This window comes from Corvus brachyrhynchos, unplaced genomic scaffold (assembly GCF_000691975.1).
Source record: "Corvus brachyrhynchos isolate BGI_N302 unplaced genomic scaffold, ASM69197v1 scaffold152, whole genome shotgun sequence".
In the NCBI taxonomy this organism is placed as follows: Eukaryota; Metazoa; Chordata; class Aves; order Passeriformes; family Corvidae; genus Corvus; species Corvus brachyrhynchos.
This window is the reverse complement of record NW_008237447.1, coordinates 1,522,188-1,542,378: the sequence shown is the minus strand read 5'-3', so window position 1 is coordinate 1,542,378 and position 20,191 is coordinate 1,522,188. Positions and strand designations below refer to the sequence as shown.

The following is a 20,191-nucleotide window of genomic DNA, read 5'->3' as shown; positions in this document are numbered from 1 at the left end:
GGTTCAGCTCTCCAGACATTGCTGTACCCTGACTGCATATTAATCACCCTCCCTCTCTTGCTTTAATTGAACAAAAACAGTGTATTGCAAGTCTGCAAGCCTGCACTGCCAGAGAGCCTCTGTGATGGCAGCAAACTTGTCCTAGTGATTTGTACCATCTCTTTGGAAGGAGGTTTAGAGGATGTAGGTCAGGGAAAAAGCTCTGTAAAATACTTTGTTAAGATGGTCTAACTGAGAGACTGAATTTTCTTGGACTGTATAGGCGAATCCAGATGCAAATACATTTGTTTTTGAGATTGTGGCCGCTTTTTTCTTAACAAAAATTTACTACACTATGTCAAATAACTCCCTTCAAAGCTGTTTGTGGGTGTCACAGTGGTTTCTGACCCACAGTTACACAACACTGAGCAAGTGGAGAGACTGACTACAGGTTCATGTTCTGAAGTGCCCAATGTACAAAGTACTGAGGGAGAGATTCACGGGCTTCAATCTCAGTGCTTGCACTGCAGCTTGTGGTAACTTAAAGGATGCTTGTGGGCAATTAACTGGCAGAAAGACAACCCAACAGTTTTCTAGTGTAATCTGTTTTGAATTACTCAATAAATTCTAGTTAGGACCATATTTTATGTCTGTCTAAGTGAGAGTTACTTGTGAGACTGTTTCTTGTGATCCATCCCTCTCCCAGTTTCAAACCAGATACTGATCTTCTCTACCCATAAACTCCTCCACCAGGCAATTGATTTGCACTCAGAGCCCCCTGCAGCTTCTCCCCGTGAGACCTGTCTGCATCCTGCAAACACTGGATGCAAAGGCATCTTTGAAGCCTGTAGTGCCATGCTGGCGAGCAGGGTGGGAATGAGGGGTGGGAGAAGAGCTGGGACTTCCCTTCTACAATCAAAGGATGCTCACTGCTCCAGTTCCCTGCTGTTCCCCTCTGGAATGGGTGAAGAGGGCTAAAGTCCTGGGGATGGGATCCCAGTGGAGGGCATTTGCCTAACACGCAGTGTGGTTGGTTGGCAGGTATTCGGTGGTATCAGACACTGATACAGAGAGCATCTTCATGGAGCCAATCCATCTGTCATCTGCTGTGGCTGCCAAACAAATCATCAAGGAAGGTAAGAGAACTATGTAAGTTATAGAGACCTGACTTACACTTGTTTTGCCTTTCTCATCTACAGATCCTAAATGATAAAAAAGCCCTTAAGAGAAAATTCCACCTGAAGTAGAGAAATAACAACTTACAGAAAGGTTTGGTGACTTCCTTTGAAGTTGTGCAATGAATCTGTGGCAGAATTGTGTACTGCAGGGGTAAATACAATTTGAGTGCTGATTGCTCGCTGCAACAAACTAAATTAGAGTAGAATGGAATAGAACAGAATGGAGTGTTTCAGTTTAAAGGATATACATGATCATCTAAGTCCAACTATCAGGGCTGACCAAAAGTTAAAGCATATTATTAAGGCGCTGTCCACCACCTCTTAAACACTGTCAGGGATGGGGAATCAACCACCTCTCTAGGAAGCCTGTTCCCATGTTTGACCACCCTCTCAGAGAAGAAATGCTTCCCAGTGTCCAGTCTGAATCTCCCCAGGTCAGCTTTGAACCATTCCCACATGTCTGATCACTGGATACCAGGAAGAAGAGCTCAGCAGCTCCCTCTCCACTTTTCCTCTTCAGGAAGGTGTAGGCAGCAGCTGCATTCTTCTGGGCCTGGAAAAAGGGTGCCCTTAACTCCCAGGCCTTTGGCCAGAGTGGGACTGAGAGGACAGCGTGCCCTTCTCATTGCTAATTGCTACCCTGAGGCAGTTGCTAGGTGAGCATGTACATGCCCACATTGCAGACAGAACGGGGTGATGTTTCTGAGGAAAAAAGCCACAAGGCTTGTCCCAGGCACAAGTAATGACAGCTCATATATTTGCATTGTTTTTATGTGCTTTTACTTACAATGTCAGTTTATTCCAGAGCTGAAGACAAAGGACATCAGGGTAGACTCAGTGTGTCCCAGGATGTTGGAGTCTGCGCAGCAGCTGATGGTGGAAGACCTGTACAACCGAGTTAAGGAAAAGATTGATGACACCAGCTTGTTTAACACGCCGTGTGTGATGGACTTGCAGAGGGCACTTGTGAAGGACAGGCTGGAGACCCCCAGGGATGCTGTGGATGAAGTCTGGCCTAATGTCTTCATAGCAGAAAAGTGAGTGTCGGCTTTTGTCATCAAGTTGAGTGAGATTCCCACTAAAGGGTCAAATGGAACCACTGAAGGCATAACATGTATTACATGCATCTAATACCTTTCATCCCTAGAGAGCCCTAAAGTGTTTTTCAGACTGTGCTCACAGAAATCTCTATGCACTGGAAAGTAAATACTTCTGGAATAGAATCAGCAGCTCTCCTATGCTATTTAGATGCTTCAATAGTTTAGGAGAGGAAAAGACAAATAAGCCCAAATTCCACTGTTCTGGTTGGAATCTGGGCCTAAAATTGGAACTAAAGTTATTGTTACGTAAAAGGGAGTTAAAAAGGTAATGCCATAGCAAATGTCAAGTAAACATGATTAGGTCTTTTGTACCATGGTACAACTGTCTGAGACACCTGGGTAAGTGACCAGACAGAATTACAAGAGGATACAGAGTAAAGCATCAATTATGGAGTGATAAAAATTGATAAATAAGTACACAGCCTGAACCTAGGATGGCAGTACGAGTTTCAAATCAAGCTGGAACGGAAACAGAACATACAGCTCTACAGGTGAATACAGGCTTCTTGTTTTCCTTTTTCGGTGAGTATTGGAAAGAAATACCTGCGGAACTCTCTCAAAGGACATTAAGGTCTGAGTGGTACCTCATGCTGAATGAGTAACACGGGCTGGGAGTTGTGTAGACCTTGTAGCATGCAGCTTCTTTCCCACCCAGAATAGGAGCACTGATATCTAACGTGTTTTTTTCCCTTTCTGCAGAAGCGTTGCAGTGAACAAAAGCCGTTTGAAGAGACTGGGGATCACCCATGTCCTGAATGCAGCTCATGGTACAGGTGTCTACACAGGACCAAGTTTCTACAATGGTCTCAATATCCAGTACCTGGGCATTGAAGTGGATGATTTTCCAGATATGGATATCTCCAAACACTTCCGCCCAGCTGCAGAGTTCCTTGACGAAGCCCTGCTGACTTACAGAGGTAAGAGGAGAAGATTGCAGTGGTTCCAGCTTGGGAATTAACAGGGGGAAGCCTTACTCTGATAAACAGCTGCTGCCACATTTGTAATGGGGTAGAAGGCAGAGCCGTTGCTCTCTGCATGTGGTTACAGTGAACACTTCTTGCCTATTTCTGCCAGGCCTCATTCAAAACAGGAGGGAGCAAACTGGTAAGAGGAGGCAGCCCCAGCAGCCCCACGGCTTCAGGTTCAAAGTGGCTGCGAGTCAGCTCCTGCAGCTGCTTTGAAAGACCACGACTATGGCAAAGAGTAGAAGCCCTGCTGCTGTCAGATTTGCTGGACTTAATTCCATGGCAACTGTTATTCTGTGGACCTCCAGTGCACACTGGTCATTTTGTTGCAAATTCAGTGGACAGTTAAAAATATCTTTTTGCAGTTCAGTATTGAAAGAAGCACCAGGATCTGTGATATCACTGATATTCTTCATATAAATTGTCAATTAACCTAATTTCTGTAGAGAGACAACAGATCACCTTCTAGTAGAAGTGACAGTAAGAAGAGTGTAAAGTTTTGTTCGTATACAAGGAGCGTTGAGCCAGTTTTAATAGCTCAACAATGCAAGGAGGATGCACCAAGGCAGAGGAGCCTTAGAAGAAGTGAGATGAAGGAGAGCTTCCCCTCTTGGTGAGCTGTTAGATTGGCTTTGCTGGCTGGTAAAACACTTGGAAGGCAACCAAGACTTTTGATGCTAAGAAAGGTATAAAAGAGATTTCAGGATTGTAGGAAGAGGTTCGTTAGGTAAACTCTTGTGGTAACGTATCAGCAGTCAGAACGGTGGTGCTTAAATTGGCTTCATTAAGTTTCAGTGCAAACAGATTGATTAAACTGGAGTTTATCACACATTTAGAGACAGTAATTTCAGTTGTTTGCAAGCTAGCAAAGCCTCATTTACATTCTCTTTGTATTTACAAGCTTTTCTTTAGCTGTAATTTGCTATACAAGTAGCTTAAACCCCAAATAATTTTTCTGTGCCAAAGCTTGGTTTTCTGCAAGAGGTAGTCAATGCCATAAAATAAAGCAGATCCTGAGTTTTGATTCTTGCTCATATAGTCACTGGTGCAGGACAGTGGGTCCCAGTAGTTTGAAGCAGCTGGATCAGTTTGTCAGAGTCAAAATCAGCTCTTTTCTGATAGTTGCTTGGTTCTACTCTTGTAAGATGTAATAGGACTTTGACCTCCAGCCAGGCTACAATGTAATTGTTTGAAGGTACCTTGCAAAATTGATCTTGATTCTGGCAAAAATACAATTAAATTAATATAAAATTGTTATTTAAGTCCTATAATGTGCCTTATAGAAAAAATAAGTTACTTGCTTATCCTCCCAGTACCTTCCTGGAGGCTAATGCTAATACCTCTCTTTTTACATATTGAGAAACAAGCATGGGAAGCTTAAATGTCTGACCCCATGTCAGCCAGCAAGTCAAGAATGTCTCACTTGCCTTTCTAATACCTATTGTAAGCTTTTTGACTATTTGGGTAAGTGAAGTGTATAGGTGAAAATACAAATACTATTTAGATTGTTTGGAAATGTGCCCACCCCTGGTTTTTGAAATGAATGTGCTTTTTATTCATATGTATCTCGATTTTTATTAAGGTAAAGCTATCAAATATTTAATATTGGTTTCAGTCACTGAAACATATAATCTGTGTAGTTTTTAACACTACTCAAAGAATGCTTTTGTGCTACATACCAGAGCATCCTGTCTGTTATTGGAAATAGCTGATTCCTTCCATACTCGCTATCTGTAGGGAGAATCCTTGTCAGCAGTGAGATGGGGATCAGCCGCTCAGCTGTGCTGGTGGCTGCCTACCTGATGATCTACCACCACATGACCATCCTGGAGGCTCTGATGACCCTGAGGAAGAAACGTGCCATCTACCCCAACGACGGCTTCCTGAAGCAGCTGCGGGAGCTCAATGAGCAGCTGTTGGAGGAGCGAGAGCTGGAGCGTTCTGGAGATGAGGAAGTGACTCCAAGCCAAAGTCCTCTTGCCTATGAAGGGACTTCTTCGCAGCTGGCTGGAGCTGGGGACTCAGGGAGCATCAAGGGAGCCAAAGCCCACTCCATCACAGTAGAAGAAGAGGACACCAGCAGCATGCTGGGTAGTTTTATGAGCTCTTCATCAGTGGAAAAAACTAGCTGGGTTTCCAAACACTCCACCCTGATCACTGAGGAGGAAGAGGAACAGTTGTATGAGGAATGGAGGAGGAAACAAGGCCTGTCTACAAAGGAAACAGGAGTTCGCCATGAAAGAAGATCTCCAAAGCATCTGGATCAGGAAGAGGAACAATCTGATGAGGATGTGGAACGGAGGATCCATGACTGGCAGTGTAGAAATGAAAAATACCAAATGGAGGGTACAGCCGGGGAGGAGGATGGTGAATACGGCATGGGAGGAAGACCTTACTCATCAGGTGAATTCAGTGATGCTGAGAGCGTGAGCAGTTTTGAGATCCGAACCCTAAAAAAACAGCTGGAAACCAGTGGCTTTAGCAGGATGAGGAGGAGCCGCACAGGCTCTATGTCTTCTGAGAGCACTTGGGACATGTGGAATCAGAGGCTTCTGGAGATTGAGAAAGAAGCTGCTCAGAGGTATCATTCTAGGAATAAAACTTGTGGGGAGAGACAATCCCCAGAAACGGGAAGAAAGGAGAGGGATGTGGATGAGGAGAGTGTGTTTTCAGACTCCTCCTGTAGCTCCTTCTACAATTTCTGCCAAAAGAACAAGGACAAGTTGACTCCTCTAGAAAGGTGGAAGGTCAAGAGGATCCAGTTTGGCTTTCACAAGAAGGATTTAGAACCATCGTCTGCACCATCTCCAGCAGAAGATGGCAGCCAGGCAGGTCAGGAAGAAACAGAAGGGAAGAGTTTGTCAGATATTGATCTGACTGCTTACCAGGCTTGGAAAATGAAGCGGCAGAAGAAGGTGGGCAGTGAAAGCAGCAAGGAGGAATTTGTGGAATTTGCCAAAACTGAGGATTCTGCTTCAGCTAAAAAGAAGCAGAGGCGTATAGAGCTCCTTGAACGTTCAAAGAAAATTTTAGAAGAAAGCCAGTCCATGTGCAGCTGGGAGACAGAGAGTACAATGAGTGGGAGTATTCCCCTGTCAGCTTTTTGGCCTTCAGCACCTTCTGCAAGTGGTGCCGACGATGCAGCTTCTGCCCTGAGCATGCAAACAAATCATTCATCTTTATCACAGGCCAGGAGTTGTACAGGAGCAATGCAGCCACAGATGCCAAATATACCCCTTCCCAATCTCCCAGTTGGCCCAGGTGACACAATATCCATGGCAAGCATTCAGAACTGGATCGCTAACGTGGTCAGTGAAACCATTGCTCAAAAGCAAAATGAGATCCTGATGCTGTCCCGTCCATCGTCTGCCATGGCCTCCCTGTCAGGAGACCTTGGCAGGCGTGCAGATGATGACAAGGTTTCTCTTCTCAGTGCTCAGAGTGGCTCATCCCTTGCTGCCTCTCAGCTCCACCAGCAGGATCTGCGCAGGGCTGAGTCTCAGTCTGTGCTGTCTTGCAACACGTCCGTGAGTGCAAGGACAGAAGGGGCTACTTCAAACATGAAGACAACCCAGACAAGCAAGCCACTCTACAGCCTCTTTGCTGATGATGTTGACCTAAAGAAACTCAGGAGGAAGGAGAAGGAGATGCAAATGGAAATGAGAGAAAAAATGGCAGACTATCAAATTGAAAAGGTGATCAGAGACAATAAACGCAGCACTTTATTTAAAAAAAAGGTGACCAAAGCAGAGGAAAATGAAATAGAAGATGACATAGAGAATACAACAAACAGTCGCAGGCACCCCTTGCAAGCAGATTTTGACAGAACTGATGCAGTTTTTGATCTGTCCAGTCAACCTGCACCCTCAGGTGCACCAAAGTCAGAGACAGATACTGATATTACCAAGTGGCTCAATGGCCTGAAAGCAGAAAGAGAACCACCACCATATTATGATCAGACTGAAAAAGCTAGAGAGAAGTATAGCAGATCATCCAAAGTTAGACAGATGGATTCTGAGACATCCAGTTACAGATTCTGCAGATCCCAAAGAAAAGAGCTAGATAGCTGTTCTTCCTACGAGTCAACAGGAGATTCACTGAGAACCATGTCAAGATTTTCCTCTGCTTCTGCAAAAGAGGACAAAAAGATGTACAAGTTCACAAGGTCCAGGGTCAGTGAGACAAGTTCCAGAGGAAACAGCCCAGAGCTGCATGTTTTCAGCCGGTCACCTGAACCACCCTTTGACTCTGAATCCCCTGAACCATCTACACAGAGCCGAGTTAGAGCTCATCATGTGGAGGCATGTGAAGAGGAGGCCAGGTCAGACGTGTCAGAATATGGAGCAAAGAGAAAGTTCACCCAGAGCTTTTCAAAGTCTGAAGAGGATGGAAAGAAGGAGGCAAAAGTGGAGCAAAGTGAAGAAAGGTTTGCATCCAGGCAGGTCTCTCAGTACAGGCGAAGCATGCGTAAAGAAGAGGAGGAAGAGATGGATGATGATGCCATTATTGCTGCTTGGAGAAGCCGACTAGAAGAAACTACAGCAAAGCTCCAGCGGAGAAGGGAAGAGTGACCAAGATCAGACTACAGGAACACAAACAGAGCCACAGAGTCCCTGAATCACTCACTCATCATTATATTTTTGATAATCCTTTGTGGTTTGTAGGGCATTTCCTGCAGGTAGTTCTCTTCTTAATCAAAAGCGATGAAGGGAAGAGGTCAAGTTCTGCAAGTGTTTGTGGTTTGTCAGAAAGAAGATGCTGGTATTAAATGATCAATGTAGGTAGGAGCACAATGTTAGAAGCCATTAGGAGCCAGACGATGTTTCAGCAGCAAAAGCAGGTAACGGTGGCACCTCAAGTCAAAAGACCAATCACATCCCATTTTGGTTATTTCAATTTCCTAGTGTCATTAAAGACTGGACATATTTTTTCTAGGATCTTTTTGATCATAAATGGAAGAAGCCAACAGCCTTTTCTAGGAACTTAAAGAATGTTTTTCTCTTAATCAGTTTTACTTTATACAACTGAGAAGATATTACCAGGTAGGCTCCATTTTCTGAACCTTACAAATGTCTACAGAAATAAGACAGTTCAGGGGAATACATGTTCTGTTTTACTTCACTAAGTAACAGAAGAAAAGTGGAATACTAGGAAAAAGAAGACGTCTCCTTTTTAGAAGTTCAGTGCAGTAATGAATGTACTCCTGTGGTACCATTGTTTTCTATTAGATGGAGTTATCTCTGCTCCAGTATGGTTGGTTCCTGCTAATAACTTCTGGTCAACAAAGGAAAAATGCAGTAATATTAACAGCCATCTAAAAACCATTTTTTGATGTAGTTAAAGAGATAGAGTTAGGATTAGTGTTAGTTTAGGCTGGGTTTCTGAGTATTGACTTCACTTTGGTTCATGTATGCAGCTCAGCTAAATCTGGGCTTTTGTGTTTATAGTCAGATTAATTTTCAACATGATTGCCTTGAAAGAAAAGAGCATTATACACAAACTTGACCTCATAATAAAATTGTTTAATTAGACCATGGGTGTAAGGCACCATGCACCTAAGAAGAAATTGTGTGTCTGTGAAGGTGGCACCCGGAAGGTTACTTTTGGAGGTGGTGGTGGGTTCAAATGGCACCTTACAGTTAAAGTGTTGTTTGTATCCTGAGCTACAGAGGAAGAAGCCCAGCGTCCATGTTAACTGAGTACTCCAGGTTAAGAGCCTCTGGTCTTTCCATGCCCTGCAGAGCCTTGTGAGCTCGTGTGACATAACCCACCAGCTTCACTTGTGAAGCCACAGCGTCACTTGTGTGTCTTCACACACCACAGCACCCAGCTCTCACCAGTCAACATCCTCCACCTGTCTCTTATAAGCACATAGGGCAGTTTCTACTGACTTTGACTCTGGAATTATCAGTTCCCTCTTCTGTACAGACTGTATTTTGAACCAACAAAGCCCTCTGGCAGAGCTGAATATAAAATGACAATGGAGGGATGATGTAGTAGCGCTCTCTCGCAGGAAGTTTGTCTTTTTCTTGTAATCTCTTCTCCCTCCCACTGTGATGCTTAGAGCTCACCATTACCATTATGCTAGTACCTCTCCCTATTTTAATTGTGTAATATAGACAGCAAGCTCCACAGGGCAAGGGCCTGCTCTTTGTCCCTGTCTGTATGGCGCTACACACATCAGCAGTGCTATCTAAATAATGGTTACTGATAACAAAATGCAGCTGGCAATTTTCCTAAACTTAGAATCATTTCTCTCAACTATAACTCACTGATTAGACATTATCCCTGCTTCTCTGAAGATAAAGATGATTCTTTCTGACAGCCAGGACTGGGGTAAATGATAGCTACTTATTGTCAGGTGAATGGAGGCTCAAAATCAGGTGATTGAACAGTAACAGAGGTAGAAAAAATAAGAGAAATAACTTACTTGTGTGAGTTGTTTTGAGGTTTGGGGTGTTTTTAAGTAAACGCAGATTACATTTCTGAAATACATAAGGAACATGGTCATGTTAATGTTTCAGGCATGCAGAGGATGCTCTAAGGTTTATAATGCTCTTCTACTATAAAATAATATATAATACAATGCATCCCTTGTTTCTGCATATTTCTGTGAGTTGTTATTTTTTAAAGTAGTGAAATTCCAGGCCTTGAGCCACATTCTGAGAATTTATATTGCATTTCTGCAGTGTGTGTTAGGATAGGCATTTTCCTCTTTCTTCCTCCCTGGTGAAGTTGCTCTGTGGAAAACAGCTCTGCATAGACATATTAGGAGCTTGCTTTAATTTCACCCTAGAAAAGGTCTTAAGTTTTGATGGATCAAAGTGGAAGTGTGCAATACCTTCTGGCACTGAATTTACTTTTTTATCAAAGGCTGATTCCCTCAGAAAAATCCCTCTGCTGCTTCCTGTGCCTGGATGTTCCCAGCAGACAAGCCTGTCCTCTGCAGTACTGTAGGGGGCATCTCGCGCTGTAAAAGACGAGCAGTAGATGATGTAGTAATTGGTTTCATTTTGCACTGTACAGCACAGCCTTTGTTTGGGCAGCATTTTGATTTAAACACTAATCTAGGTCTGCTGCACAAATAAATTATTCAAGACCGAGGGGCAGAATATGGTTCTGTAACAAGTCTGAGCCAGACCATCCTGATAGCGAGTTTTGACCCTTGTGAGAAAGGGTTAAGTGGGTTCTGCTGACTCATTGAGGTAGGTGGCTTATTAGTTCACTTGTGTAAAAGGGAGATAAAAATGGTTTGCTGGGGAGAGGCCATCTAAGATGCTGGCTGAGCAGCCATGAGGGAGAAGCCTTAGAAATAGCTGAGCTTTATTTTCTTATTGCTTATATCCTTGTTAATAAAGCCAAACCCCCAAAGCAATAAGGGGGTGGGGATCATTTTGGACTCCATGCAGTATATGGCCAGTGCTTGAAAGCAAGATGGGAAGGGCTCCAGCTCACAGGTATAAATTACATGAAACAGTGACATAAAGACCTTGCATGGTGAAAATATTAAAGCATTCAGTCATAAGACCAATAACCAGGAGAGACAGAAATGGAGGGGTTGAAGGCAGGCTAGAAAGTCAGGTTTTAAGATGAGAATTTAGAAGGAGATAAGGAATTGCTGAAAGGGGAGAGGTCTGCACAGATTGTTTCAGGTGACCAGAGCTGCAGAGTGAATGGTTTTTCAGCAATGACACCAGTCTGACACTAGATTAAAAGAGTAAATAAGTACCCAAATTTATCTAGGAAGGATTTTTCAGCAAAGATGCGCTGGGACTGATATTTTTTCTCCCTCTCAGTTTGCTGCTGTAGGCAAGAGGGGTTTTTTGGCATTGTATAGTGGAAGGTGAAAGTGCAAGGAGCATCCATACGGTCAGTTAAGAATATAAACACAAGAACATCAGAAAGGCTGTATGGGGTCAGAGCAAAGGTCCATCTGGCTCAATATCCTGTCTCTGATAGAGAACAACAGCGAATACCTAGGGAAGAATATATACAGTGATAAAAGTGTTATTTCCCCAGCACGATCTTGCAGCTTCTAATAATTTGCAACTCAAGGACTTCCTAAGCCAGGTGTGATATTTTTGTATTTAATAGCCCTTAATAGATTTTCCTTCTATGGAACTGCCTAGTAATTTTTGAGTTATAACCACTATAGCCTTGTACCCACTAGCCTCTGTGATCTCTTGTAGCAAGAAGTCCCACAAGTTACTGTACACAAAATGCTAAGCCATCTTCTTTCTGCCTGTTCTGAGCCCTTTGCCCACTAGCCTTTAATTGCCAACATAGTATCTGTTTAGTATCTACATGTCCCATGAGATTTTACCCCCTCTTCTGTCATTCTGTCTCATCCTTAGCTCTCTGGTTTTCAGCCTGAGTTACTAACTCCTCATATAGGGGCTGCTCCATGTCTCTTCATTATCCTGGCCATTCTTCTCTGAACCCTTTCTAGTTCTGCTTTGTCATGTTTGAGATGAGGGACCAAATCCTCACACAGTATCCAGGGTGCAGGTGTGGCAGGGATTTATCCTACGGCATATTGACCTTTTTTTTCTCTTTTCTGTTCCTTCCCTATTGACCCCTAACAGTCTGCATGTTTCTTTGGCTGTTGCTGAGCACTAGAGTGATGTTGTCATAGAACTACTTATAATATACACCAAATCTTGTTGTTGGGTGGCAATGGTCAGCTCTGAGTTCATTGTTTTGTTAAGTTTTCTTATTTGTAATGTTTTACATTTATTAGCCTTGAATTTCACCTGCCATCTTAGTTCTAAGTCTCTCAGTCAGAGTAGGTCCTTCTGTGTTTTTCCACAGCTGTCCTCTCATTTCTGCTACTCTGTTTCCTTAATGTCCTTTGAAGAAGGTAGAAACTCAGAGGATGTGGGTAGCAAAGAAGTTAAGGAGGGATAGATGAGAGAGAAACCCATTTGATGTTGGTCTGCTTGAAGTAAGAAATAAGAAAGTCATGAAAGCCAGAGAGCTAGGAGATAAATGTTCAAAAGGAGATCTGAAGACAATAGGCAAATTAAGAAGGGGACCTGCAGTGGTCAGAGACAGGAAGATATGTATGTAAGCCAAAGAGGCTGGTGCAAAACATTAATTTGTTTAGATGTATAAAAATCTGGGGAAAGGTTATGAGGCAACCTCTGTGGGAAGAAAGGAGAGTTACAGAAGTTACACATCTGTGAGAAATGTGAAGGGGACTGCGAGAAATGGAAAGAGCGAGAGACATTAGTGGGACACCAAAGATAAAATGACATTGGTGCTGGACTGGGAATTCAGTGTGGTACAAGCAAGTTTGAAGGAAGCAGAAATGTGCCAGAAATACGTTATTCCTACTGTAAGAGCTGCATTTTGCATCGTAATACTGATAGGTGCGGGGCCATGGCCCATTTCCCCCAGCTAGGAATTTCAGGACAATGTGATTTATTGCGTGCGGCACTAGCTTAGACTGGATAATTTTAAAAGGAGTTTAGCACCATTTCCTTCCTTTACAGCTCCTTGAAAAATGCTTACACATTAGCTGTGGTGGAGAGCTAGGTGAATTATGAGACAAAAAGTTTTATTTGGGGAGGTTATGTTGCATTGCCTGCCTTTCCTTAAAAGGTGTAGCTGGAATACATTCAATATAGACATTATAATGTGAAAACATGATATCCATGACCTTCCTAAATTTATAGACAATCCAACAAAGATACTGAAAGCATGTGATTAATATAGTCTAGGGCTTGGAAACAGACACTGCATACTCATGTAATCCAGCAAAATCTCTTTGAGAGCTACCTGCCTATTCTCTGGAATTTCACTTGTCATTTAGAAAAATGAAAGTGGGTCAAATCTCTGGCTGTTCTAATTGTGAAGAAAACTTCCAGAATGGGAAGTATGTGTAACAAATAAACTGTTCTCTAGAGAGGTGAGAGCACAGGTCTAAATGGTGTGTGAATTGCCCCAGTCATTTCATCAAGGTTCTAACTTATTTGCCCAGAAGTAATAATTTAAATGTCAATAATATTTGTCACCCTGTGCTTCGTGTAATAAATTGAGAAAGGTTCACAGTGCATGTATTTAGGTTGTGTATTGCCAATACCAGCATAATCTGCCCGAATGAATACCCTGTCAGTTTGGTTGGTTTTGTTGTTTTCTGGTATTGTTTTTTTTTTTGCTAGGGCTGCCTTTTGTTCTTTGGTACATTTCAACATATTCAGGAGCTGATTTCATGTTGTTTCTATCTATCCTTCTGTCACAACCACTCAGTAGCTTCTGAGCTTGGTGTTTTCCTGTGACTGTTGTTCCTCTGCCACAGGGTACACATGCACACAAACACACACAGAGAAAACATTATTTGTGACTTATAAAAGCAGGCAACAATATGAATTCAGTTCTTCCCAGGACTATCCAAGTGTGGCAATGTGAAAACTGTCTTAGAGAGAAGGAGAAGGGACATCCTGTCTGTGCTTTGAACCTTCCCCTCTGGATTGCATTTCATTTTTATTTGCATGTATCTTTAAAATAGACAATTTTAATCCTTACACAAGAGCGCAACTGCTTCCACATCTGATTCATACCTGCAGGTAAACTGGTTTACTTTTAGTTAAGAGATGTGTGCCCTGGAAGACACAAATGTGTGTAATAGAAAACTAGCTTCATTGTTAACAATGAAGAGAACAGTGTCTCTACATAATCAATCAATCAATCAATCAATCACTTTTTTTCTTCCAGTGCACCCTTCATGCCAACATGCCTGAATGCTTTATGGTCATTAAATTAAATCAAAGAATACACCACAGAATGGACAAGGCCAGATCAATAAATCTTAAAACCTGATTCAAACTTACCAAGGACTCTGCACAAGTAGCCATGACAGGAAGGATGACTCCAGTCAGAAGGGCATGTGTGTGGGCATAAAACTGAAACAAGACTTAGGTGATACTAATTAGAAGACAGAAACGTTTAAAGGAACTGGTAATTTTTATAGCATCACCCAACTGCCAACAGCATCGACCTGCAGCTTAATATCTTAATCTTTGGATTTCTGAGCAATATAAGAAAACAACCATGGTGGCAAGAACTTTTTACAACTGGTCAGAAAGCTGTACAGTTCAGGGCACCTCTTGCCACGAACATGGCTAATTTTAAAGATTTGCCTATTTGTGATCTTCCATTTGATTATTGCAGGGCACCATATTAAAGAAAGATGCAATAAACACCAGCTGGCAATAACCATAGGATGACTGCTCTGTCTTCCTGGACCATCCCAGCAATTTGATCTTTGCAATGACTCCTTGCAGAACTCAGATTCAGTCAGAAGTCGTCCACTAGTTGGGCAGAACATTTCTCCCTCCTTACTTGAGAGGAGAGCTTTATGAAACTTTTTATGAACCTGCCAATTAATGGGGCGCTTTGTACCTTTTGCTCATAGAAATATCCCAGTAGCTGTCATAACCTATGAAGATTCATTCCCAAAGCGCATAAAATGACCACAGGCCTAACTACATTCAAAACTAAAAGCAAACCCCAGTTCTTCAACTTAAACTTCCCTCCCTCAATAATTTCAAGGCATGTGCTCCTCAGTCTGCGAATTGGATCAAAAGTATTGCCTAGAGGCAAAGGGTCAGAGGAGATTCCACTTATGAAAAACAGGAGGCCCTCAAAGGGTGCAACCTCAGTTGCTGAACAGACACCACAAATAGGATGGATAAAAGCCCACATGAGACTGGTATGTGAGCAAGCAGAAGCTGACAGTTGCCCCTCAGGAATATAGTATAAAGCTTTCAGTTCTGCAGGAGATGTGATCTGAAAGTCTGCTTCCTGGAAGCAATCGCACCTGAACTGTTGCATGGTGCTGCAGTTGCATAATTTAATAGTTGTCATGTTTCAACCCAAGGCGAGTGTTCTTGGTGGTAGTGTACCTAAAAAATTTGGATGTCATTAGGGATAAAAGGGTCTATGCAAGAAGAGGTCAGATATTATCCTCATGACTGGCAGAAGAGGTCCATATTAAAACAAAGAAGGTGTTTGATTTTCTTTTGAACGTGGGCAGATGATTCAGACCCACGTGCCCTTCATATGCTCTGTCTCTCCCCTTCCTATCTCCTTTCTTTTGAAACAGATTTAAGTCCATCTACTTTTATATTTTCAAACAAAACCCATAAAAGGGCCATAAATATCATGACTCGCTAAAATGAAAGCTGTTTTCTTCTTCTCCCAGGAGACTCCTGCCTGAGAGACAGAAAGAGTTCACCTCTTTGAAAATTTCCTCCTCTGTTGAAGTAAAGCTGGTATCTAAAAGCAGCCTTCAAGGCTTTGTTCTTATCATCTTGACCTGGCTTTGTACTGGCTTCTCTGTATTGCATGTGGAAGTGTGAAGGACGGGGCTAGAGGAAGGAGTTTTGGCTATCACTGGCAGAGCAAGGGTCATGCTTGGAAAGGGATTTCATTGTGGTTTCAGAAAATGTTATAAACTCAGCGCACTGGCAGAAAGAATGAAGAAACTCATTCTCCTCCTGGATCAGACCAGTGATCCACCCCTTGTGTCTCTGATGTTGGCCAGAACCAGATTCACCTCAGAAGGTATAAAGAAAGTTTAAGTGGGCAATTATGGAATAACCTGCCCTGAGTAAAATTTTCTCCCCTTCTGGCCCAAAGCCCTCCTTCATCTCTCCTCCTTGGTTAGAGTTCAACTCTATGCCCTGAAGCATGACGGCTTCTCTCCCTTCCAAACCGCTTTTCATCCTGGCCTGTCTCATGTAACTGCATATGACAGTGATGGGATGTATAGGTCTTGTCCATTGAGAGTCTGTGACAGATCATAGCCTTATTGGAAAGAGAGGCAGAGAGGCTGAAGAGAAGGCGAGGGAGGAGAGCATAAACTCAGAAGAAATATCCATCAGGAAGATGGAAAGAAGAGTGAGTGCCTGGGAAACTAATTGCTGCCTGCTGATCTGGGCTGTGGAGATAGCTTGCAAGTGAGCATTTTTGCTTTTCAGAGATTTCAGCCTGGAGCACACTAGGAAAGTCAACTCTTGGTTGAAACTACTGTTCATCAATATTTCCCCTTATATATATATATATTTTTTTTTAAGCAGTGGAAGTACGGCAGCAGTCCTGAGAAAACGATTCCATTATAGTCTAAGGGAGCTTTTTCTTGCACTGAAGTTCACTACTCATTTCTGAGAAGATATTGGCATAATTTGGGGCTCCTAGACATTGAACACCAATGAAAATCAGGCTATTTTTCTGCTACCTAAAAATGATGTAGGAATCCAAAGTCAGATATTCCTGCCTAGGTCCTTATCCCTATCTTACAGAGATGCCTGCTCATACTCCCAAGTCGAGCACAGCCCAGCTTCTGTGGATTTGTTTGGCCATCGCATAGGGCATCAACATTTATGTGACACAGTGCCAGATGCCCCAAGGTGAGGATTAGAATTGTCCAGCACATGAAGGCTCTTGGCTTTTTAGACATTGTCAACATTATCGTGGGTGATAGCACTCTACCACAGAAAGCATTAACAATGTTCCAGGGAATGCTTAAACGTACTTTCTAGAGGGACACTTTCCAACTGTATGCGGGTTGAATGACAGCTTTTGTTTATTTGTCCAGGAGTTCAACAATTCCTAGGCAGAGGGAAAGAAGAGCTAGGTGTTGGATCATATCCAAGTCTCAGTAATGATTAATTTCACTCCCACAATATCCACAGTTTCCCATATTCCTTTCCCTCAAAAGCGTGGCAAAGGGATCTGAAGTTTTCCAAGTGATAGGCTTTAAAACCCACCTGATCTCCTGGATACCACGCTGAGGTATCATTCATACTGGGAACAGCTGCAGTGAGCAGCTCAGTGGCAGTGTTCAAGGCTCTGTAATCTCCTGTTAGTTGCCACTTGCCATTAGATTTTTTTACTGGCCGTAAAGGAGAATTGTAGGGGAAATGAGACGTGACAATAATTCCCTGTTCTTCCAGCTCCTTTATCAATTCAGTAACAGGACAAATAGCACCAGAAGGTAATGTGAATTGTGGAATATTAACTGCCTTACTATGGGGTAAAGGAGCAGCTGTTTGCAGCAGATTAGCAGTCAGAGATTCATCTGTGGGAGATAAACTCTGGGGCAGAAAGGGTGATGTCCCTATTTCTCATTTCCCCCAAGACTGACCCTTCATTACATTCATGCCCAGTATATTAAGGGCACCCAAAAGTAAGGTCAGGTGTATTGTCTGTCCTTTAGACAGAATCAGCTTTGCCCTGACCAGAGGGTGGTTGGTGGGTTTCCCATTATGGCCTGCAATAGAAACTTGACTGCTTGTGAAGCAGAGACTGCCCTTTGTAAGTGTCCTCACCTACTGTGGATATCCGGGTTGCTGTGTCAGTGAGGAATGCTGTAAGGTAGGGATGGATCATTAACTGCAACCATCATCTTGGGACTGGGATCCTCAGCAATGGCAGTAGCACCCACTGTAGCTTCCAGAATTTTCACAGTCTAGGTTTAGTGCTGGTAGGTTTGGGCATATCCCTGAGCTCACAGCACTTGCATGCTCTGGCTCTCTGGTTACTAGCCTTTTGAACCATATGGTGTCACCCAGTCTCCAAACACCGATCCCAGAGGGTCATGAGAAGTAAATTAGGAAAACTTGTCCATTGCCACAAAAGGAGAGTTGGCATTTCAGAGACAGCTCCTTCTCTAAACGCATTTTCCATCATCTTTTATGCTCAGTAGTAACTGACCAAGTTTCTCAATGTCCCCTTTTGTCCGTCACACGGAGCCAGGTTGGCTCTTTTACATTTACTCTAGCTGAGGATCTGCCTTGGTTTTTATCCTCTGGGATGTATAGCGGTAAATCTGCCAGTAAATCTACACTGAAGGACCTCTTGGAGAGTAATACCATTTAAGCTTGTCTTAATGGCCAACACTAAAGATTTCCACACCCCCTCCGCTTCCGTTAGACACGTATCAGAAGTGGGCAGGCTCCCAAGTCACCTCCCAAGGATGCAGTTCTGCTGGAAGGAGATGTCCAGCCCCTGGGGCAAGGGTTGCTGGTCCTTCTAATTCAGCTAAAATCACTATTTGCACCATAGCTAGATGAAGGCCTTTTAGTTCTTCCTGGCCAGCTGTCCTGCCTACCTGGCTCTGCTTCAATCCAGTGCTGCTGCTCCCAGCACACATCAGGCCTTAGCATGAGCTGGGTTGGCCAAACCAGGAGCTGGAATCATAGAAAGGCCAGGGTCTTAAGCAAACAAACAAACAAAAACAAAAGGGGTTATTGTTGTTCTTTTTTATCAGGAAATGTAGTGACAGGAAGTGGAGTAGCCATTTTAAACTGAAAAAGGGTATATTTATATTAACTATTGGAAAAAAATTCCTTACTGTGAGGGTGGTGAGGCTCTGGCACAGGTTGCCCCGAGAAGTTGTGAATGCCCCATTCCTGGAAGTGTTCAAGGTCAGGGGGATGGGACTGGATGCAGCTCTGAGCAACCTGGTCTAGTGGAATGTGCCCCTGCCCATGGCAGGGGGGCTGGAACAAGAGGATCTTTATGGTCCCTTCCAACCCCAAACATTCTATGCTTCTATGACAACTCTTTTCTCCTAATCCAGTTACACAGTGCCAGTGCCTGGTATGTATAGGGTGATAAGAACATTATTTCACTGAACTAACCTTATACATGTGTCCACAGCTTGGTCTGATGATGCCTACACTCGGTAAAATAATCCCTTATTTCTGTGGCAAATCTCTCTTCTGTCCACAATTAAGTACCCTTTATAATTCCATTTTTTGGCCATGTTTACAACAACATAGCTATTGCAAGTGTACAGAAAATGTAAATAACTTGCCTAATATTTTTCCTAGCCACCTTTCTCCTTGTCTCTCCTTCAGTTATGAATGCCTTGGAGAAGAGATCATTCTTGCTTAATGCCTGAAAATGCCTTAGCTTCTAGGGGGAGCTACAGTAAATAAAAAAAAATTATGCTGGATTCTATTTTCACTAAAAGAAAAAAGCCATGTTATAACCCTGATTTGGTGTGATTATACTGTAAATAGGCCATAAACAGTCAAAGGGAAAATAACCCACAATATTCACACCTTTGAAAGACTGTGAGGTGGTAATCGCTATTCTTCCCTGCTGCTCAAAATATTTTCCAAGTGTCCTCGAAACTGCATTGGCAGCAGAATGTGGCCCAGTTCAAGGGCTTTAATGCTACTGCTAAGTAGAAATGATTTTTGTCCTCGAAATTTTCAGTGAAATAGTCTGTATTTTGCAAAAAAAAAAAAGAAAAAATCATAGCTATTCACTGCAAAAGCACTAAGAAAAAAGGCAGAGACCATCAGAAATCTTTCTGACAAGACAGTTCCATGTTTTAAAAAAAATTGTCCAATTAAGGAGAAAGTACAAATGTTGAATTTCAAAAATAGGCATGTTCTATCTGAAGAAGCCAGAGAATTTCAGTGTTGCTTGCTGAAGTTAATAGGGAACATAACGTCCACTTTATACATGGGAAGCAGGAACAGAGATTTGCCTTCAGCTCATTTTTTCACTTTTCCCCAAGAACTGTTGCCAGTTCCATGCCACAACTGGCAGAGAACTGGCTTGATGGTGGTATAGCTTACCTTTAAGACCACAACCCTTCTTTACAAGCAGCATGGCTACCTCTGCCTGTCACAACGCTACAGAAGAGCTCTGCCAGAGAATCGTTCCAAAACCTTGCAGGGAGATGCTGTGCTTTTCCTGCCCTTTCTGGTGAGAATCTTTTAAATCTTATATCCATGCCCATACTCAACACCTTCAAATATTTCCCCTTTATGACTTATTATTTCTCAGCATCCTTTTGGTCTGATAGCTAGCTAAGGATGTAGTTATTTACTGCCACTACATTAATATCCTGAGGTCTTAACTAGCACCAGGACCTCACAGCAGTGTGTACAGCATGCAGCACAATTCTAGATGTCCTCACCCTAAAAGACTTGCAAGTTAAATGGAC

At 42.8% G+C, this 20,191-nt stretch overlaps 1 protein-coding gene across 1 annotated transcript in view; it reads left to right on the top strand.

Annotated features, from left to right (window-relative positions):
* DUSP27 (dual specificity phosphatase 27 (putative)) overlaps positions 1-14,119 on the top strand; it is a 16,494-nt gene extending 2,375 nt beyond the window's left edge. Inside the window, exons 3-6 of the mRNA XM_008631526.2 lie at positions 1,021-1,115; positions 1,963-2,194; positions 2,957-3,174; positions 4,960-14,119. Coding sequence (XP_008629748.1) covers positions 1,021-1,115; positions 1,963-2,194; positions 2,957-3,174; positions 4,960-7,793 — 3,379 coding nt within the window. The 3' untranslated portion in view covers positions 7,794-14,119. The remainder of the gene's footprint in view (positions 1-1,020; positions 1,116-1,962; positions 2,195-2,956; positions 3,175-4,959) is intronic.
* Positions 14,120-20,191: the final 6,072 nt, after the last annotated feature.